This window comes from Anoplophora glabripennis, unplaced genomic scaffold, assembly GCF_000390285.2.
Source record: "Anoplophora glabripennis isolate ALB-LARVAE unplaced genomic scaffold, Agla_2.0 scaffold116, whole genome shotgun sequence".
Taxonomy (NCBI): Eukaryota; Metazoa; Arthropoda; class Insecta; order Coleoptera; family Cerambycidae; genus Anoplophora; species Anoplophora glabripennis.
Genome location: NW_019416290.1, coordinates 1,130,550 through 1,150,176, shown reverse-complemented (window position 1 = coordinate 1,150,176; position 19,627 = coordinate 1,130,550). Strand labels below are relative to the sequence as shown.

Here is a 19,627-nt window from a genome sequence, read left to right as displayed (position 1 = left end):
GTTTTTTTCTAAAATGTGTTTTTGACCCCTAGACGACCTTTGAAGTTGACCTCTTGCCGAATCCCGTGAAAGCTCTTTCATCTTCGGAAAAGGAATTTTCACAAAAAAAAAATCGTGCTCAATATTAAACAGTTAAAGGTTATTTTCGATATTAAAAATTCCTTTTTTCAATCGGGACAAGCATACCATTTAACCGGCGTACTAAAAAAAATAAATTTCCGAACAAAACTCACCTGATATTTTTCTGTGTTCGATGCAATCCTTAATAAACGGTACGCGAAAACTTCTCTCCCTGGTCACTTTAAAAGTATACCTTGCACTTACTCGCAATTCCATTTTTAAAAACACCGGGGATTAACTAAAACGTGAAAATAATACGTATTACCGACTTGCACACAACGGAACATGAAATTACGCAGCATTGTTCATCTTTTGTATGCAAAAAGAAATAGGGTTTGTAACGATGGAACACAATGCGAAATGAACAGCACATTACAATTTCTGTGTAGAGAATAAAGAAATTATTTTATCGCTTTAAAAAATGGTTAAAATCGTTCTTTGATGTGTTTGACTCTACTCCCGGCGTCGGAGTATAAATCGCACGCACATGACACGAAAGGAAATGCCTAAGCTGGAAACTGGGACTAAACTAGAAAAAAAACGCAAGTGGAGAATAAATAAATTGTTGTGAATCAAATGGAAAGTTTCGCTGGAAAGAAAGTTGTATGGAAGCGATCATTAACCTTGTTTACAAAATTTCATACCAATAAAACTTTCTTGGAAAATAATGATTATTTTTTCAAAAAACTTCCATTTTATAGAAATTTATTTGAAAATTTCAACATTTTCAGATCATATTTTCCCATTTTTGAGTTTTAAATTTTTGGAGTTTTATTAAAATTATGTATTTTTTTAAAAAACTACCTCTTCAAAGAAGTTTGTATGAAAATTTTAATATTTTCAAATCATATTTTCCAGTTTTTCAAATAATCAAATCTGTTACGAAAGAATTTAAATTTCTAGTTTTATTTAATCAAATGGAAAGTTTCATGGGAAAGAAAGTTTCATGGAAGCAATCATTAAAGCTTGTTTACAAAATGTCATTCTAACAAATCTTTCCTAGAATTAAAATTCTGGTTATTTTTTCAAAAAACTTACATTTTATAGAAATTTATTTGAAAATTTCAAAATTCATTTCATTTTCAAAAATCATATTGTCCCATTTTTGAGTTTTAAATTTTTGGAGCTTTATTAGAATTTTTTTTTTTCAAAAAACTTCCTTTTCCAAAAAGTTTGTAGAAAATTTCAATATTTTCAAATCATATTTTCCCGTTTTTCAAAGAATCAAATTGTTATCGTAGAATTTAAACTGGAAAGTTTTATTTTAACAAATGGAAAGTTTCACTGGAAAGATAGTTTTATGGAAGTGCTCATTAAACCTTGTATAAAAAATTTCATACCAATAAAACTTTCCTAGAATTAAAATTATGGTTATTTTTTCAAAAAACTTCAACATTTTCAAATCATATGTTCCCATTTTTGAGTTTTCAATTTTTGGAAAATTTTATTATTAAAATTATGATTATTTTCTAAAAAACTTCCTTTATAGAAATTTATTTGAAAATTTCCACATTTTCAAATTTTTCATTTTTAAATATTTGGAAAGTTTTATTGAATCAAATGCAGTTTCACTGAAAAGAAAGTTTTATGGAAGCGATAATTGAAAATGAATTGTTTTAAAATTTAATTCCAAACCATCCTAGAATTAAAATTGGTTATTTTTCAAAATCTTCATTTTTAAAGAAGTTTGAAAATTTCAATACTTTCAAATCATATTTTCCCATTCTTCAAATAGTTCCCAAAGAATTTAAATTTCTGGAAAGTTTTATTGAATCAAATGGAAAGTTTCACTGGAAAGAAAGTTTTATGGAAACGATAATTAAACCTTGTTTAAAAAATTTCATACCAGTAAAACTTTAGCATCGGAGTATAAACCGCACGCATATGACACAAAAGGAAACGCCTAAGGTGGAAACTGCGACTAAACTAGAAAAAAAACGCATGTGGAGAATTAAGAAATTGTTTTATCGCGTTAAAAGGTTGTCAAAATTGTTTTTTTTATGTGTTCGACTCTACTCCCGGCATCAGAGTATAAATTGCACACATACGACACAAAAGGAAACACCTAAGCTGGAAACTGGGACTAAACTAGGGAAAATTTTGTTCTAGGAAGGTAAATGGATCGGTCTGGAAGAAATACGGTACCAACTTAGAAAATATAACAACTTTATTAATGATAAAAAGTATATATATCCTAGCGTGATATAAACATTGATTAATATAGTGTTATTAAATCCTTACTTCCTAGTCAGGCAAGAAAAACTAACCTAAAAGTTCCACTGAATAAATTAAGTGTAATAAATAGTAAAACTTAGAAAAATAAAATATGTACAATTAAAAATAAAAGAGTTTAAAAATTAATTTAAAGATAATACCGTTCTGTAAAAAAAATGGAATCGTAATTGATAATAAAGCGAACTTGTCATCTCGAAAACGATAAAATTTGTACCCTAGAAATTACCTCCGATAGAATCCAATCGTCACCGACAATATAAGCAACAGTTTTTATGTACAAATAAATAATCGGCGGCCGCCGCCAATAAAATTATTAACAACACTATGACTAGCCGTTAAAATTACCAAGTGAGAAAACAGAACAACTCACGCGACGCCCCGGCATCGGGACTCGACGGCACTAAAAGTTAACATCCTACTTAATCCTTCTGTAAAACATAATAGAGAAATATCTAAAAATATCACCCAATTCAACAGCAATGGCCAGCGGGGCGTTATTTGCCACCGCTGACGTTCTCCGACTGCTTCTTCCTGCGTCGTCCGCCTTCCAGGAGGTACGACACGTCCAGGACCTGCTTCGTGGGCATCTTGCCCAGGAGATTCAACAGTATCTTGTTTAGTCTCGCCTTCTGCTCGACGGGTGTCTGGAACAAAGCCACATTACGTCGAATCGTGAAATGGAAACGATTTTTTAGAAACGACCGATAAAAATAAGGAGGAAACTTGTTTAATAAAGGTAAAAAAGGACAGTATCACCGAAAAAAAAGTTTTATGGAAGCGATAATTAAACTGTTCTAAAATTTCATTCCAATAAAACTTTCCTAGAATTATTTTTCAAAAAACTTCCTTTTCAAAGAAGTGTGTATGGAAATTTCAATATTTGCAAATCATATTTACCCGTTTATCAAAGAATCAAATCTGTTACTGAAGAACTTAAATTTCTGGAAAGTTTTATTGAATGAAATGGAAAGTTTCACTGGAAAGAAAGTTTTATGGAAGCGATCAATAAACCTTGTTTAAAAAATTTCATACCAATAAAACTTTCCTAGAATTAAATGGATGGTTATTTTTTCAAAAAACTTGAAAATTTCAACATTTTCAAATCATATTTTCCCATTGTTTAGTTTTAAATTTTTGGAGTTTTATTATTAAAATTATGGTTATGTCTTTCAAAAAACTTCCTTTATAGAAATTTATTTGAAAATTTCCATTTTCAGATCATATTTTCACATTTTTCAGTTTTAAATTTTTGGAGTTTTATTGAATCAAATGCAGTTTCACTGAAAAGAAAGTTTTATGGAAGTGATAATTAAACCTTGTACACCATATATTTACACATTTTTCAAATAGTTAAATCTGTTACCGAAGAATTTACATTTCTGGAAAGTTTTATGGAAACGAGAATTAAACATTGTTTACAAAATTTCATACCAATAAAACTTTACTAGAATTAAAATTATGGTTATTTTTTCAAAATTTTTTTTTTATAAATTTATTTGAAAATTTCAAGTTTCAAATTATATTTTCCCATTTTTCAGTTTTAAATTTTTGTAATTTTATTAAAATTATGGTTATTTTTTCAAAAAACTTCCTTTTTATAGAAATTTATTTGAAAATTTCAACATTTTCAAATCATTTTTTTTTCGTTTTAAATTTATGGAAAGTTTTATTGAATCAAATGGAAAATTTCACTGGAAAGAAAGTTATATGGCAGCGACCATTAAACCTTATTTAAAAAATTTCATACCAATAAAACTTTCCTAGAATTCAAATTATGGTTATTTTTTCAAAAAACTTCCTTTTTCTAGAAATTCATTTTAATATTTCAACATTTTCAAATCATATTTTCCCATTTTTCAGTTTTAAATTTTGGAAAGGTTTATTGATTTAACTGAAGAGAAAGTTTTATGCAAGCGATAATTTAAACTTTTTTAAAATTTAATTCCAATGAAACTTCCCAGAATTGAAATGCTGGTTATTTTTCAAAAAACTTCCTTTTTAAAGAAATTTACTTGAAAATTTCAACATTTTCAAATCATATTTTTCTAATTTTCAGTTTTAAATTTTTGGAGTTTTATTGCGCCAAATGGAGTTTTACTGAAAAGAAAGTTTTATGGAAGCGATAATTAAACCTACAACCCTGTTTAAAAATTTCATTCTAGTAAAACTTTCCTAATATGAAAATGCTGGTTATTTTTAAAAAAACTTCCTTTTTAAGGAAATTCACTTGAAAATTTTTACATTTTCAAATAATATATTCCCAATTTTCAGTTTTAAATTTTCGGAAAGTTTTGTTGCATCAAATGGAAAGTTTCACTGAAAAGAAAGTTTTATGGAAGTGATAATTAAAATTTCACTCCAATAAAACCTTCCTAGAATTAAAGTTCGTTATTTTTTTAAAAACTTCCTTTTTAAAGAAATTTATTTGAAAATTTCAACATTTTCAAATCATATTTTCCCATTTTTCAGAGTTAAATCTGTTATACTAAATTTGATACAAAATTGCAATTACACTATCCTCAATTTTCCCAATCTTTATTAAAACTTTCTTTTAAAATTCAAAATCAATAAAACTTCCTAAGAACTAAAAAATATTGAAAGTTCCTCACCCGAATCACCGGCGGCAAGACAGGCACCGCGCCGACCATGTCCCTAAGGACGGGGATAGCCGGAGGATGGTGCACCTCTTCGTTTTTCTGCTTCCTCCCCCCGCCCTTCATCAGGGCGGCGTCTACGTCGTGCGGAGTATACGTCCGGGAGATCTTCAGCCTCGTCTCGAACCTCTCGAATGCGAAACTCTTGGTGCAGACCGGGAACTTGTTCTTGGACACCTTGCTGAACATCTTGGCCCCCTTGTCGACGCGATACTCGCAGATGTAGATGTGCTCCTCGGGGGCGCCGATCGGCCGACCCTTACAGAATGTGTTCAGGTCCATCACCCAGCAGTGGGAGATGACGAGCTCGACGGGCACGGCCTCGTACAGGGGCACCCGCATCACCTCGTTCGGGAAGAATCTGAAAAAAATCGTGATATAAATCATTGAAAAAAGTAGTTGAGGTGGTCCTCGAGGTGCTATGACTTACTTTCTGGTGGGTTCGTGGTAGGTTTCGTGCGGCCGCAGGTAGTGGTGGCCGTACGCCAGCCTCCGTCCCGTGCTGGACTCTTTCCATAGCCTCTCTATGCGGAATATGTCGAGGTCGGCGTACTCGATCTTGCCGATTGTGTCGTACGTGTGTTTGCGGTCGGTGCCCTCTATGGGGATGTCGCGCAGGACATACACGGTGTCGCCTTGTCTCAGTTGCAGTTCGCCTCTCATGAGGGTCATGTAGTACCTGGGAAATTAGATATTATCATTAAAAGAGAGAACATGCTTTGATTCTCTGAACAAGACTGGAAAGTTTCATTTAAGGAAAGTTTTACAAAAGAATTGAATTTTATTTCTTGGAGTTTTACCAAACTGGAATTTTATAACAGTTTTCATATGTTTTGATTGTTTGCAAAATGAAAAGTTAAATGAACATTAATTCTTGGAAAGTTTTATTGAAATTAAGTTTTAAAATATTGAAACGGAAAAATAAATATTTAATTGAAATTTTTATCGAAGTTTCATACAAAAGTTATGACTGAAAATGTTTCTAGACTTTTTTAAAAGAAGTAATGAAACAATTGAAATTCTCGAGTTTTATTGAACTGAAATTTTAAAACGAAGCTATCTCGCCTAAACAAAAACTTTAACAAAGAAATAACTAAGTTTTAATTCTTGGAAAGTTTTATTGAATTGGAATTTTGTACCAAAAGTTTCGACAGTCTGAAAAACGAGAAAGAAAACATGATTGGAAAAGTAGACAGGTTTTTTGAAAGAAATATTTTACATGACTGGAAAATCTTATTGATTTGAAGTTTTAAAACAGAAAGTTTCACTTAAAGAAAGTTTTACAAGAAAACTGAACATTAATTCTTGGAAAGTTTTATTGAAATGAAATTTTAAAATATTGAAACGGAAAAATAAAGATTTAATTGGAATTTTTATCAAAGTTTGATATAAAAGTTATGATTGAAAATTTCACTAATTTTTTTTGAAAAAAATAATGGAACAATCGAAATTCTTGAGTTTTACTGAAATGAAATTTTAAAATGAAGCTATCACCTAAAACAAAAGCTTTAAGAAAGAACCAACTGAAAAGTTTTAATTGGAAAGTTTTATTGAATTTTGGAATTTTGTACCAAAAGTTTCGACATTCTGAAAAACGAGAAAGAAAACATGATTTGAAAAGTAAACAGGTATTATGAAAAAAATATTTTACATGACTGGAAAATCTTATTGATTTGAAGCTTTAAAACAGAGTCTCAATTAAAGAAAGTTTTACAAAATAACAACCTTAATTCCTGGAAAGTTTTACCAAATCAGAACAAAGAGAAAGTTTCAAAATTTCAGGGAGTTTTCTCATAAATTAATGTTTGATTCTTTACCTGTGCCCATGCTCCGTAAACTCATCCAAAGGTATCTCGTAGTCCACAGGCCTCGGCACGCATATTTCACAGTGATAACTCGGGGCCGACGCGTCGGCCTTGACACACTCGCAGTGCTGCCACACCAAGCAACGCTCGCACTGTATCATCAAGCCCTCATCCCTCGGTATGCCGCATATACACCTTATTATGTCCTCCTCTTCATCTGAAAAGAAAAAAATCGAATTAAAACATCGCTAGAAGCAAAATAAAAACGTTTCCCGCATACTTTTCTTCCTATTCGAAACGAAATTAGGCGGAGGTTTCTCGCCTAGGGCATCCTCGAGCTTGTGGAGGCTCTGCCGTTTCGACTCGGCATAGATCTTCTTGAGCTTGGCGGCGCAGATTCCAACGTCGCTCGTCCGCCCGTAGAACCTGATGTAGTTGCGGAAGAGCTTGTTGAAATCCTCGTCGAAGCTGTTGGGGGTCTTGTAGACCCCCGTCGCTATGTTCTGCTCTATCGTGACGAGGTCTATGGGGTTGGCGATGCGGGTGTAGTACTCCGGCACCTTGCGCTTGGAAGGCATCGTCATGAAGGGGGCGCTCATCTGCTCGCCTTTTTCATCTGAAAGGAAATATAATTAGGTTAGGTTCAACGTATCGGAAGCTTCCTTCTCACACCTAAAACACATTCAGAAAAAAAAATTTTTCAACAAGGAAAGTTTTATATTAGAAAAAAATTTAAAAAAACAAGTTTTTAGATTAATATTTGAAAAATATATGCAAATTTTAAAAGTTTGAAGTTTTATTTTATACAGAGGTACATTAAAAAGTCCAATTTTTATACAGAATATCCACAAATTTTAATTTTCAAACTTAGAAAGTTTTATAGGTTATTAAACGAGTTCGGAAAGTTTTATTTTTTACAGAAATACATTAGAAAGTCCAATTTTTATATAGAATATCCACAAATTTTAATTTTCAAATATAGAAAGTTTTATAGGTTGTTATTAAACGAGTTCAGAAAGTTTTATTTTTACGGAAGTATATTAGAAAGTCCTATTTTTATACAGAATATCCACAAATTTTAATTTTCAAACAGAAAATTTTATAGGTTATTAAACGAGTTCGGAAAGTTTTATTTTATGCAGAAGTTCATTAGAAAGTCCAATTTTTGCACAGAATATTCACAAATTTTAATTTTCAACCTTAGAAAGTTTTATAGGTTAATTAAACGAGTTCGGAAAGTTTTATTTTATACAGAAGTACATTAGAAAGTCCAATTTTTATACAGAATAACCACAAATTTTAATTTTCAAACTTAGAAAGTTTTATAGGTTATTAAACGCGTTCGGAAAGTTTAATTTTATTGAGACATTTTAAATGAAATGGCTGAAATATTTGAAAATTTTATGAATTTAATTTTCAAATAAGAACTATTTTAAATATAAGGAAAGTCTTACCTTTTGTGCTGATAACCACCGACCAAATATCTTTGAGGAGGGCAGCTAGTTTGACAGTTTTGTTCAATTCGGGATCATCTTCGGCCTGGGCGAGCCTCCTCGTCTTCATATTTCTGGGTTTCTGCAAGGCGTTGAGGTGGTTCATGAAGGCGCTGGTGTCCGTCGGGGTGGCGGTTTGCTGTCTAGAAATCGCCAGGGCCGTAGTGCTCAACGACCTGTCCCGAACTTTCCTAACCTAACAACAAGAAAAAAAGTCGGTTGGTCATAGAAAAGTTGTCACGTGATCGTTTTCACCGAAAGCTACTCACTTTCGTCAAATTTCTCAGCAGGAAGCAGTGATGCTCCAAAATAAAGCACTTCTGCTGGTGGCTCATCGGTTTGACCTGGATCTGAGGCAAGACCTGGGCGGCAGCTGGCGGTTTCTCCACCTCCTTGCTGCTGCTCGCCTTCTTCTTGGCCTCCGTCTTCCTCGGCCTGCCAACCCTCCCGGGATTCTTGACCGTACTCGGTTCAGGGAGCTGCCTCACCCTCTGAGACTTCCCGCCGATCACCCCCCTGCACAGCTCGCTGCCGCACTTGCACTCCTGACCTTCCGCCGGGTTGAAGAGCGAGAAGTTGTAGTCGTACGTCAGTTCTTCGCCAGCGTGGATGTCTCGGAGGGCGAACAGGGCCATCCGGAACTGACCGTTGACGGACCACTTTTGCATCTCGCAGTTCGGGGCGCAGGAGTGGTTGACGAAGCGCCCGTCCCCTCCCATCCGATGCCCGTCTATCACCAGGCCGCCGTCTAGGTGCAGGCAATAGTGGTGCGTGTCCTGGACGTAGATGGTGCCCATGCGTTCCTTGAATTCCTGATCCGCCACCACTTCTCCGACGTACTCGAGGATGAATTCACCGGTTTTTATGGGAAGCTTCGTTCTGACACCCCAACCTATCAAAACACATCCCAAGGTCAAATTTTACATAAAATGATATAGTTTGGAAAGTTTTATTTTACACAGAAACATATCCCTTTAAATGACATAATTTTTATATAAAATTTTGAAAATATCCATGAATTTAATATTTAAAGTGATCTTAGAAAGTTTTATATAATTAAGAGTTAAGAAAGTTTTATTTTATTAAAAGCCAGTTAACAGTCTAATTTTATGTAGAATCACCCAAAATATTTGAAAATTCTATGTATTTAATTTTCTAACACACAAAGTTTTATATAATTAGGAGTTAAGAAAGTTTTATTTTATTAAAAGTCAGTTAACAGTCTAATTCTATGTAGAATCACCCAAAGTATTTGAAAATTCTATGTATTTAGTTTTTTATATAATTAGGAGTTAAGAAAGTTTTATTTTATTAAAAGTCAGTTAACAGTCTAATTCTATGTAGAATCACCCAAAGTATTTGAAAATTCTATGTATTTAGTTTTCAAATACGTTTAGAAAGTTTTATTCTACTAAAAAAAATATAGTTAAAGGTGTAACTTGATACAGAACAATTAATATATTAAAAAGAGGCATGAATTTAATTTCAAAAGGGACTGAAAAATTTTAAATTAATGTTAAATGCATTTAGAAAGTTTTACCAAAATTAAGAAAGTTTTATCCAATTTCATATTTCCACTCACCCTTAGACTCCGTCATGAATTTCTCCAGACCGGGAGCCCACTCGTGCCTCTGTATCCTCTGGTTCTGGCACCGGTGGCTGGCGGGACACTCGGACAACACCAAACGATTGATGCAATCGTCGCCGCAGTTGCTGGAAGGCTTGCAGTTGCACGGTTGGGGCTCGCAGGTGCCCGTCGTCGTCTTGACGTTGTACACGTTAGTGCGGATCTTTCTGTAGTTCCAAGACGGGACGATGTCCCTGCCCGGCAGCTGGGAATGGGTGTGCTGCCACCAGAGATCGAACGGAAGCTGGAATGGAAGCTTGCGGCAGCGCAGGTACTTGCCGCAGTGGTAGGGGGGCGGGAGGAGGCCGTATGGGTGTTCCGACGGGTTGTAGGTGAGGCGGGAGGATTTCTGGGCGTTCTCCGTGCGCTTCTGGCGGACTGTCTCACTAAAAACAAATTTTATGGTTATGCTGAAAGTATTATGACGAGATTTCGGAAAGTTTTACAAGAAAGTTTTGTTTTATAAGAAGGTTTTATTTAGGATTAACAGAAAATCCAATGAAAATGTTAAGTTTGAGATTTTGAAACAGAAAGTTTTATAATTCACCGAAAGTTTTACCGACAGAATTTTGAAACGGAAAGTTTATTGTACTTACTCATCTTCTTTGTAGTAATCTGAGAAGAGCCCGGCAACGAGATACTTCTTCCTCCACCTAGGTGCTTTTTTACACTTCCTCATCTCGTCTCCAGAAGCGGACGCTCTCTCGTCTTTAATACGTCTCTCGATCAACGGCTCGATACTACTAGCAGGCGACACGTCCCTAACCTTCCGTTTTGGATAACCGTTGAGATCCAATAGTTTGTCTTTGCTCCTCTTCCGTTTCCTCCTCTCTTCCAGCCTGGACCTCAGCCGTTCTATGCTGGACTCCAGCGACATCTCCAAGTCCAACTCGGGATCGTCCAGCTTGGTTTTGCTGCGCTCGCTGATCCTAGTATCGACAGACGTTGCAGGTGAGGAATCCCGTTGCCTTAAGGTCATCCTTTCTGGCTTCAGATCATCTTCGAACTCCGTCCTCTCGTCCTGGGGGAGACTCTCGCATTCGCTCATCAGCTCCCACTTGGACGGGCAGTCCTCGATCTTGGTCTTGTCTAGGGTTAGGTTCGGTATCTCGGTGCGTTGCACGAATTTGGTGTACTCCTCGCCTTCCTTGGGCACGCGGTCGCAGGTATTAGCCGGGAGGGGTTCTTTAGTTTCTAAGACGGTCGATTCTAGGACCAGCTGCTTCTTTTTTTTCTTCTTAACGGTGGGAAACCCTGCAAGTTTAAATAAGTGAATTCGTAATCGGTTTTTTTATGAGAATATGCACTCACCTGTCCTGTTTATGGCTCTTCTTTTCCTGACTTTCTTTTTCGACGATTCTGGGGACGTCACTACGTTCTGCTCGTTATCGACCGTCAGGACTTTCTCCTTAACATTGACTTCTTCCGTTATTTCCTCCATCGTCACGTTCGATTTCGGGATGAGATTCCGCTTCGCCTTCAGCTCGGTAATGTACGATTCTATCGTGACCTGCGGCTTCAGCTTTTCCTCGACAAAGGTCGGACTCGGTTCCGTCTTAACCGTCGAGCTGGTCTTTTTTTCCGGGGTATTCGCCATTTCCAACCTGTGTCTCTTCTTGGGGGTGGTAGCCGTGATGGAGCCGTTGCTGGAGTTCAACTTTTCTCCCGGTTTTTCCTCGTCGGTTTTCACTACGGCGGGAGAGACTTTCTCGTCTGAGAAACGGTTGATGCAGGCCTCGATAGCCTCGTCTATGTGACTTCCTACGGCTTTGGTGCTCGTCTCTTTCACCTCGTACTCGTTGTTGTTTAAATGAGTCGCTTTCGGAGACGTGACGTTCGTTTTGATCACCGGCACGTATTTAGCGGCGACCGGCGATTTTTGAGGCTCGGGTTTGGGAGTGCTGGCGCCCGCCTTGAATTTCTCCACTTTTCCTGTACCGAAACTTTGCTTAATTTTATTCTTAACCTCGGCGTTGTCCTCGGGCTCGACTTTAATCTCTTCCGTTTCGTTTTTGCTATCGTTGCTGCTCACCAGGTGGTAATGTCTCTTCTTCAACGGCAAACGTTGCTCGTTACAGTTATTGACCTTGTTAACGGTCGTGTTAACGCTTTGTTTCTTCTTTTTCTTCTCGGCGTGCTCGACGGTCTTCCTCTTCTTCGTCACCTTCTTCAGGGTCTTCAGGAACTGCTCCGGGACGTTCTCCTTGGGCTGTTTCGTGGCGATGGCGCAGCACTTCACGAAATCCGCTATCAACTTGTCGATTTCGAGGTTGATTTTCGGATCGCTCGCCGTTATCGGCTTCAGGATCTTGAATTTGTACTTCTTGTGTTTCTTGTGCTTGTGCCGGCTGTGCATGAGCTTCGGGACCTTCAATGTTTGAAACTTGCTCTTTATCTCGAGTTTGTTTTTCGCCGATAGCACCGTGCGAGTCCTGAGTTTGGTTTTAGGCACACGGGAGGGCTTTTCAACTGTTTTTTCTGTGGGTTTCGCCTCGAGTGGCCCGACGGCCACCGGTCGGTTCTTGGGAGGCCTCCCGGGGCCCTTCCTGATAGCTGCAGGTCTTCCCGGTTTCCTTCTTGGCGGATACAAGACTCGGTCCGCGTTTGCGTAGAGAACTCTATCGAAACGATTGGCTGTCACTGGGATTTTGTTGATTTCCTTTGTTTTATTCACGTTTAACACCGTTTTCATTGCTTTGGTCACTGGTTTTTCACTTTTGTTTGCATTTTTAACAACCGGTTTTTCAATTTTCTTAGCTTCGTCTTTCGTCGTTACACTTTTTTGTTTGATGTTGGGCGATAGGGCGGGTTCGGGGCTCGATACGTGATCCGGGCTGTTCTGTATGCCGGAGTCCGGCGAAACGTTAGGGTTACCGCAGTACTCTTGAGACTTCTCCGAGTTCTTCGCATCCTTGTCGCCCTTCTTCGGTCTTCCCCTCCGTCTCTTCCCGCTATCGTTCTCCGTCTTACCCCCCTGCGCGTCTACGTTGTTCAAAGGCAGCACCGGGGGCTTCAAGCTATCACTAACACTGGGAATAGGCGGGCAGGGAGCGTTTAACATCTGCGTTTGCACCACGAACTGCTGTAGGAGGCTGTTGGCGTACAAACTACTCGGATTCGGGGGAGCGTGCGTCTCTCCCTCGCTGGAACTCTCCGTCGTTCTCTGTATGAGAGCGTTGACGGCTTGTTGGGGTAGTTCCATGTCCGAGCCGGACATATCGCCAGCTGCCGGGGAGTTCTTGTCGGTACGGTTGCATTCGAAGTCGTTGAAGGCGTCTATCTCCTGCTGATCGGGCAGGATGGCGGCTAGGTCCTCCTGGCGGATCTCCTGGAGGCTGCAAGAGGCCAGCATCGCGCTGTCAGCGTCGGACTCGTCCGAGTCCGAGCTGGAGTAGGTGGAACCCCGGGATAGGGGCAACGAGGCCATCTGGAAGAAGAAGGGATCGTAAGTGTGGAACTTTGATTCCATTTTTTTTTTAACATTCTTTACAGATTTTAAAGAGAAGCATGAACAGGTAACTATATTTATTTTTCTTTTATATAAAGTTTGTTTTTACCACACTTTTCAACATATAGCAGTAAACTGGCTTTTTATTACATTTTGTTGCAAAAGAGAAAAAATCTTTTACGAATATACTTTGTAATTATTTTACTAGAAAAATACTATAAAAGTAGGGATATAACTCGTGTTTACAATATTAAAATTAGTTAGGATTTTGTCCAAAAAAGTTAGAAAACACCTTTAGCCAAGAAACTACCAAAACATCTCTAAACTTTTTATGCAAAGTCATGCTACATCAAAATTAATCGTTTTGTGGTTGCAATATGCATAATACGACAATATATACTTTTTTAAAGTGCTAATTCAACCTTTTCCAAAATAATTCTCAATATTCTCGGATCTTCCATGTTTGCTAAACGTATTAACGTCCTCGAAACGGACTCCAACGGCCCGCAATTCCAAAGAAACGGAAAGAGCGGGAAAACCGCACATAAATTAAACGTCAAGTCAACAGCACCACCCACTACAACTTTTTTTTTAATTATTCATAAGGCCCCGATCGATATTTCTACGATTTTTTTCGATTCCGCAGACGGGGCTTCGAATTGGACAGACACGCACACACGTAGTACAAATATCGACCTCTTGGGCCGAAGCGAACCCCTTTCGCCGAACTCATGCAAAGTTGTTGGGTACATGCGAGTATGACGCGTCGCCCATTGCATCGGGGGACCCTTAGAAAGGGTCTAAAAGGGCACGCTGCACACGCAGGAAAGGGTGGAAGCGGAGTGCGATGCGCCAAAGGCTCCGAGACAAATTACCTTTACGTTTCGAATTACAAAATAGTTTTTTAAACAAAACACGTGTATCTTACAAAACTGTATAAAATTATTTAAAATAAAAATTAAATCTGTCAGAACGATTCAATGATACCGACCGCAGGCGGCTGTAAACTCACCTACCGACGGTGGAAAAGGGTTGCGCCCTTCCCTCGAACCGACAGTGTGTGCACGCGGCTTTAGTACACGACTATTAACGTGCAGAACGCGAGGGAGAACCCGACATTTGAATATGCATCTGACGGGGGGGCGCTCGGAAAAAATTCGAGCGGGATATCGCGATAAGAGAGCCAGGTGCGGGCGCTGAGAAAGGCACGATATCGCAAGGTGCAGGAATTCGTCGTCCATTTATAACGGAAGTCTGTTTGAATTCCGTGAATTGTATATTTTTCAAGTAACAAACACATCAAGCTCGGGAAAGTACATAACTAAAACCACAGGAACAAATTTAACGTTTTCGGACCAACAATAAGGCTCAGACCGTCACAAAAACTGTTCTATACAATTCCAAAACACTCGGCACTATCTTTTTTACGACTAACCAATACGCCCGTACTAACTTAGCGACAATTAATGCCCACAATGGCGCCAATCCGCCAACCAACGAGCACATGGTGCGGAATATCACTGGTGTTCGCTATCTTTTCGGACTGCTCGAGAAACGTGACGCAAACTGCAACAAAAAAAAAAAAGGAGACCGACAATTTCTCCTCGCCAGATGATCAGACCCAAGAGTATACATTTCCACAAGCAAATGTGTAATATTACTACGCTGTGCGAAACATTAATTGCCTTGAAGGAGACTCGTTTTGTGCCGAACAAACACACGAAATATTATAAGGAACTTGATGATATGGAGCGCACAGGAAGCGAGTATAGGCCCTGGGGCATATACAGGTTTCCGCCCTCGAAATAAAGGAATAATTTATTAATCTAGTAGGTGTTTTCTGCCGTTGTGCAACACATCAACATACGCCATAGGGCGTAAGTGAATATAAACACTTCAAAATAATATTTTAGCAACTAGTTATATAATATTTTGCGCTATAGGGAGCCAAGCTTCAGCGTCATTAAGAAGTACCTTTTTAGGGCGTAAACCGTTTTACGCCCTAGGACCGTAAGTCGAATTATTATACATATGCTTCGAAAATGTTAGTAAAAACACTATTTGCTTTCTATCAAACACGAAATATTTTATAGAACTTAAGTACATCGCGTATCGATATATTTATTTACGCCCAAGGGCGTATGTAACTATTTGCACCACGAAAATTATTGTTTTATCACCGAATGTAACTTGCTAAGTTCTTCATCCCTTTTTTTGGTTAATTTTGACTAATCAATCCCAAGGCGTATGATTTTTGAGACCGTGGGGCGTAAGTGCAGTTAGGTATGCATTTTAAACGCTTCAGTGAAGAAACTAATAAAATACCTGTTGCATTTTGGTTTTGTTTCCTTAACATATCACTATACGCCCTAGGGCGTAAGTCTATTTCTATACATTCAAAGTGTAACTTCGTGCAATACACAATGCAAGCTTTTCGTGAACACATCAACATACGCCATAGGGCGTAAGTGAATACAAACATTTCAAAATAATGTTTTAGCAACTAGTTGCATATTTTGCGCTATAGGGAGCCAAACTTCAGCGTCATTACGAGGTACCATTCTAGGGCGTAAACCGTTTTAAGCCCTAGGACCTTAAGCCTAATTATTATACGTATGCTTTGAAAATGATAGTAAAAAGACTATTTGCTTTCTGCCAAACACGAAATATTTTATAGAAGTATATCGCGTATCAATATTTTACGCCAAGGGCGTATGTAAACATTTATACCATGAAAATTATTGTTTTATCACCGAGAGTAACTTGCTAAATTCTACATCCCTTCTTTGGTTAATTGTGACTTACAATTCCAAGGCGTATGATTTTTAAGACCCTGGGGCGTAAGTGTAGTTAGGTATGCATTTTAATCGCTTCACTGAAGAAACTAATAAAACACCTGTTGCATTTTGGTCTTTGGTTTTGTTTCCTCAACATATCACTATACGCCCTACGGCGTAAGTCTATTTCACCAGTTCGCCCGACCCGAGGCCATCGGACTTTCCCGGACTCCCCCCGCCGCCGCCGATTTAAATCACGTCGGCGATAAACCGACTCTTATCGATCCCACCGTGCCCGCTGGTAATAAACATTCCGAAGGCGCAAAGCAAGAAATACGCCACTACCCACAGACGTCACAGTAACTGTCTGGAATAATAGAAATTATGTAACGCCTTAATAAGGCATGGGGAAAAATAATAAACAGCGGGTATTTCTCCGTTTATAATGCGAGCCGTATCCGCGAAAGGACGCCAGGAATGCCGATAAATATTCAGACAATGCCCCAATGTCCGCGCTTTGGAGCCGTTCGGCATCAGTTGCTTTATTTAATAACGACGCGCGAGTTATGGACGCGGTACATGTGCCGGAAACGCGAAAGGGGTATTTGCGGTCTTCGTAGTGGCTGGGTACGATTAAGATCTAATATAAATTATTTTTTAATAAACAAAGAGTTCCATAACTTTGAAAACTATCATGTCTTTTTACATGTTTAAAACTTCTGTCGAATAAAAATATATTAAAAATGTAAATTCGTGTCAAGTCAATTTCTAATTTAAATCTAGCGTCGACGTAATCTTTACCGGCGAGAGATTAGAATGATACCTAGTCCTTACCACCTATAATTTTATCGATTCCAAACAGCTGTACATACAAAACACAACGCCGTCGCACCTGGGGCTCCCGACCTGACCTTTGCCAGGCTACTGGCATTTAAAATTAATTGCAAGCGAAATTACGCAACACCCAGTAGTTGTGTCGTTTAACTATAACAATCATGACGTTGGATGGTAGTCGTCGTAACGTAAACTTTATTATTCTTTCGAGATTAAGCACGACGCCAGCCGCCTTAATCCCTCATCAGTTTGACGTTTTGCGCCGATAATTTCCCTCGGGCGCCGCATGCGAGGCGTCGCCGGCGTCGTCGTCGTTGGGAATTCAATTTACGCACCCTATTAGTCACCTGGAAAGCGCAGGCATAAAAAATGTTTTTCCCATGACAAATCGCAGGTATAGAAAATGCTTTCCTCGAGTAGAGATGTAACAACTCGGGAAAATCGGAGGAAAAAAGTTTTCTGTGTTCTTTTCGAAACAAAAAACTGGGAACAGAGAAACAATTTCACATTTTTCGCGACTAAACAACAAAAAGAAGCTAAATTTGTATTCCCTACAGCTAAAATTCCTGAAACCTCAGCCTTTGCCATATTTTTCCTAGGCGCAAGGTCAAAAAAGTTAACAAGGGGGAGTAGAATTTCTCTTGTACGTAAAACAAACAACAAGAACGTACTTTACAGTCCAGTAAGCAAAGGCCTTTTGGATAACTCGCCGGATACTTAAAATTCTCGGCTCGAAATGGCCATTTATAATTTAGCCATTATCACCATTCCACTTAACGACAACAAACCATAAAACTACCATGAAATGTTAAGTGTTACGAAACTCAGCGCGTTTACTCTCGCTCTTTATGCCGTACGACCGACTTTGCTGCCTTTCGATCATTTGTTCTTGCCAGTTAAGTTATTGTTATTATACAGAGGTGCGAGAGATCGCAGATATTGTCTTTATGTTAACGCGTAAGTACGATTTAATAATGGTACAACAATGACGGCTTATTGCTTTCAAAACAAACAAAAAAGAAAAGGAATTTTACTTGGAAATCGGTAATAACAAATGATTAATTTTTTGACAGTTGCAATCCTTTAATTCCTTTAAAAGTTCATCTATGTTTTGAAAAATATTCCAAATCTGGCGCGGTCATCATTACAGAACCCCCTGCGGAGCCAGCGTCGAGTGTGATTGAACGTCAACTTGGGTCCATTGTGCGCTCCAAATTTTTTTGCATATGCCCTGAGGGTGTACAATCCCCTTAATATTCTAAGGGATAATCAATACCAATCAAAATCCGGTGGCTACTATGAGCGAGTTGGCTATGCCAAACTTGAAGTTTTATGAATAAATGTTATAATTTTTTCCACATTTTCGATTGCTCTGAACTCGAGCAGAAATATGCCCGAGCTACAGCAAAGGCATTGGCGAAAACCGTCAAAAAAATCGTCGAGAAGTATAATTACGTAATCGTAAAAAAAAGGCATCCAATAAAAATGAAATTATCTGGCATCCGTTGAAACGGACTCGGTATCCGAGCGAGCGCGATACGTAAAAAGTGTTCATAGTTTGTAATAATTAATTAAGGCGGGGTAATATGAGAGCAATGGTCCGCGATGCCGAGTTGCTCGGGGCGGGCGCGAACTGCACGAGTCGAGCTTCTTATAATCCCCTCCGAGATGTGTATCTTGTAATTCAAATTAAATTCTAGACAATATATCAAATGTTGTCAAACAGTGTTCTGCGATACCAGAAATGTAGGCATGCAAAAAATATCTAACCCCTAAATGTTGATATTGCGATAAACAGTACTTAAAGTATGCTATGACGTCACAACATGGCTTCTATGCATTTTTTCGTGCTCCATTTTCGTTAATTATTTGAGGGAGAAACAGTTGAAACGAAATCCTGACTTTTTCGATATCAAAATTGACCAAATTCTGTTCACATCAGCAGGCTAGATTAATATACCAGGCAAATAAAATTTTTACTCGAAAAAATTCCTATCCGCGAGATTATTGTAAAATTGTCTAAGGAACATAATACAACACATCTCTCATCTCGTGAGTCAAAAAATTTCAATAGCTAACTTTTCTATTTAAACAAATAAATGAGGAAAACAGTTTTTTCACATTGCAGGGAAAAGCATAAGTTTTAGCAAAAAGTGACTCTCAGACAACTTGTAAGGTATAAAATTATCTACAAAATGAGACTTGTTAAATTAAAATCGGTTAATAAACAAAAAAGTTATTGCAAAAAACAAGAAAAGTACCCATTTTTTAATTTGTTTATAACTATCGCATTTATTGTTAAAATTTTATAAAACCTATGACAACTTGAGTGTTTTGTCATACTTCAAAAGTGTGCCAAAAGTGGGCGCTGTAGGTGTGCAGCATCTTCAATATTAAGATTCACTTGCTGACCATGTTCTTCTCCTCGAGGAATAACACTTCCCGTATCTCGCAGTTTATACTATTATTATTTGTTTATAACTATCGCATTTATTGTTAAAATGTGCAATGGTTTTCGCACAATTCTATTTGTTTATAACGGAGGCTCCAAAAGTTATGAACTTTAAGCCTCTGTACTGGCTTTAATTTTCAACCAAACATGATTCTGAAAGCGTCATTGTAATCTTAAAGACG

General features: G+C 37.9%; 1 protein-coding gene across 1 annotated transcript in view; it reads right to left on the bottom strand.

Annotated features, from left to right (window-relative positions):
- Window positions 1-2,273: 2,273 nt before the first annotated feature.
- The window catches only part of LOC108906537 (histone-lysine N-methyltransferase ash1), a 30,073-nt gene continuing 12,719 nt past the window's right edge, over window positions 2,274-19,627 (bottom strand). Inside the window, exons 4-13 of the mRNA XM_018709843.1 lie at window positions 11,246-13,361; window positions 10,531-11,188; window positions 9,890-10,320; window positions 8,577-9,199; window positions 8,269-8,503; window positions 7,095-7,430; window positions 6,827-7,031; window positions 5,440-5,688; window positions 4,965-5,370; window positions 2,274-2,999 (exon numbers count right to left, since the gene is read on the bottom strand). Coding sequence (XP_018565359.1) covers window positions 2,850-2,999; window positions 4,965-5,370; window positions 5,440-5,688; window positions 6,827-7,031; window positions 7,095-7,430; window positions 8,269-8,503; window positions 8,577-9,199; window positions 9,890-10,320; window positions 10,531-11,188; window positions 11,246-13,361 — 5,409 coding nt within the window. The 3' untranslated portion in view covers window positions 2,274-2,849. The remainder of the gene's footprint in view (window positions 3,000-4,964; window positions 5,371-5,439; window positions 5,689-6,826; window positions 7,032-7,094; window positions 7,431-8,268; window positions 8,504-8,576; window positions 9,200-9,889; window positions 10,321-10,530; window positions 11,189-11,245; window positions 13,362-19,627) is intronic.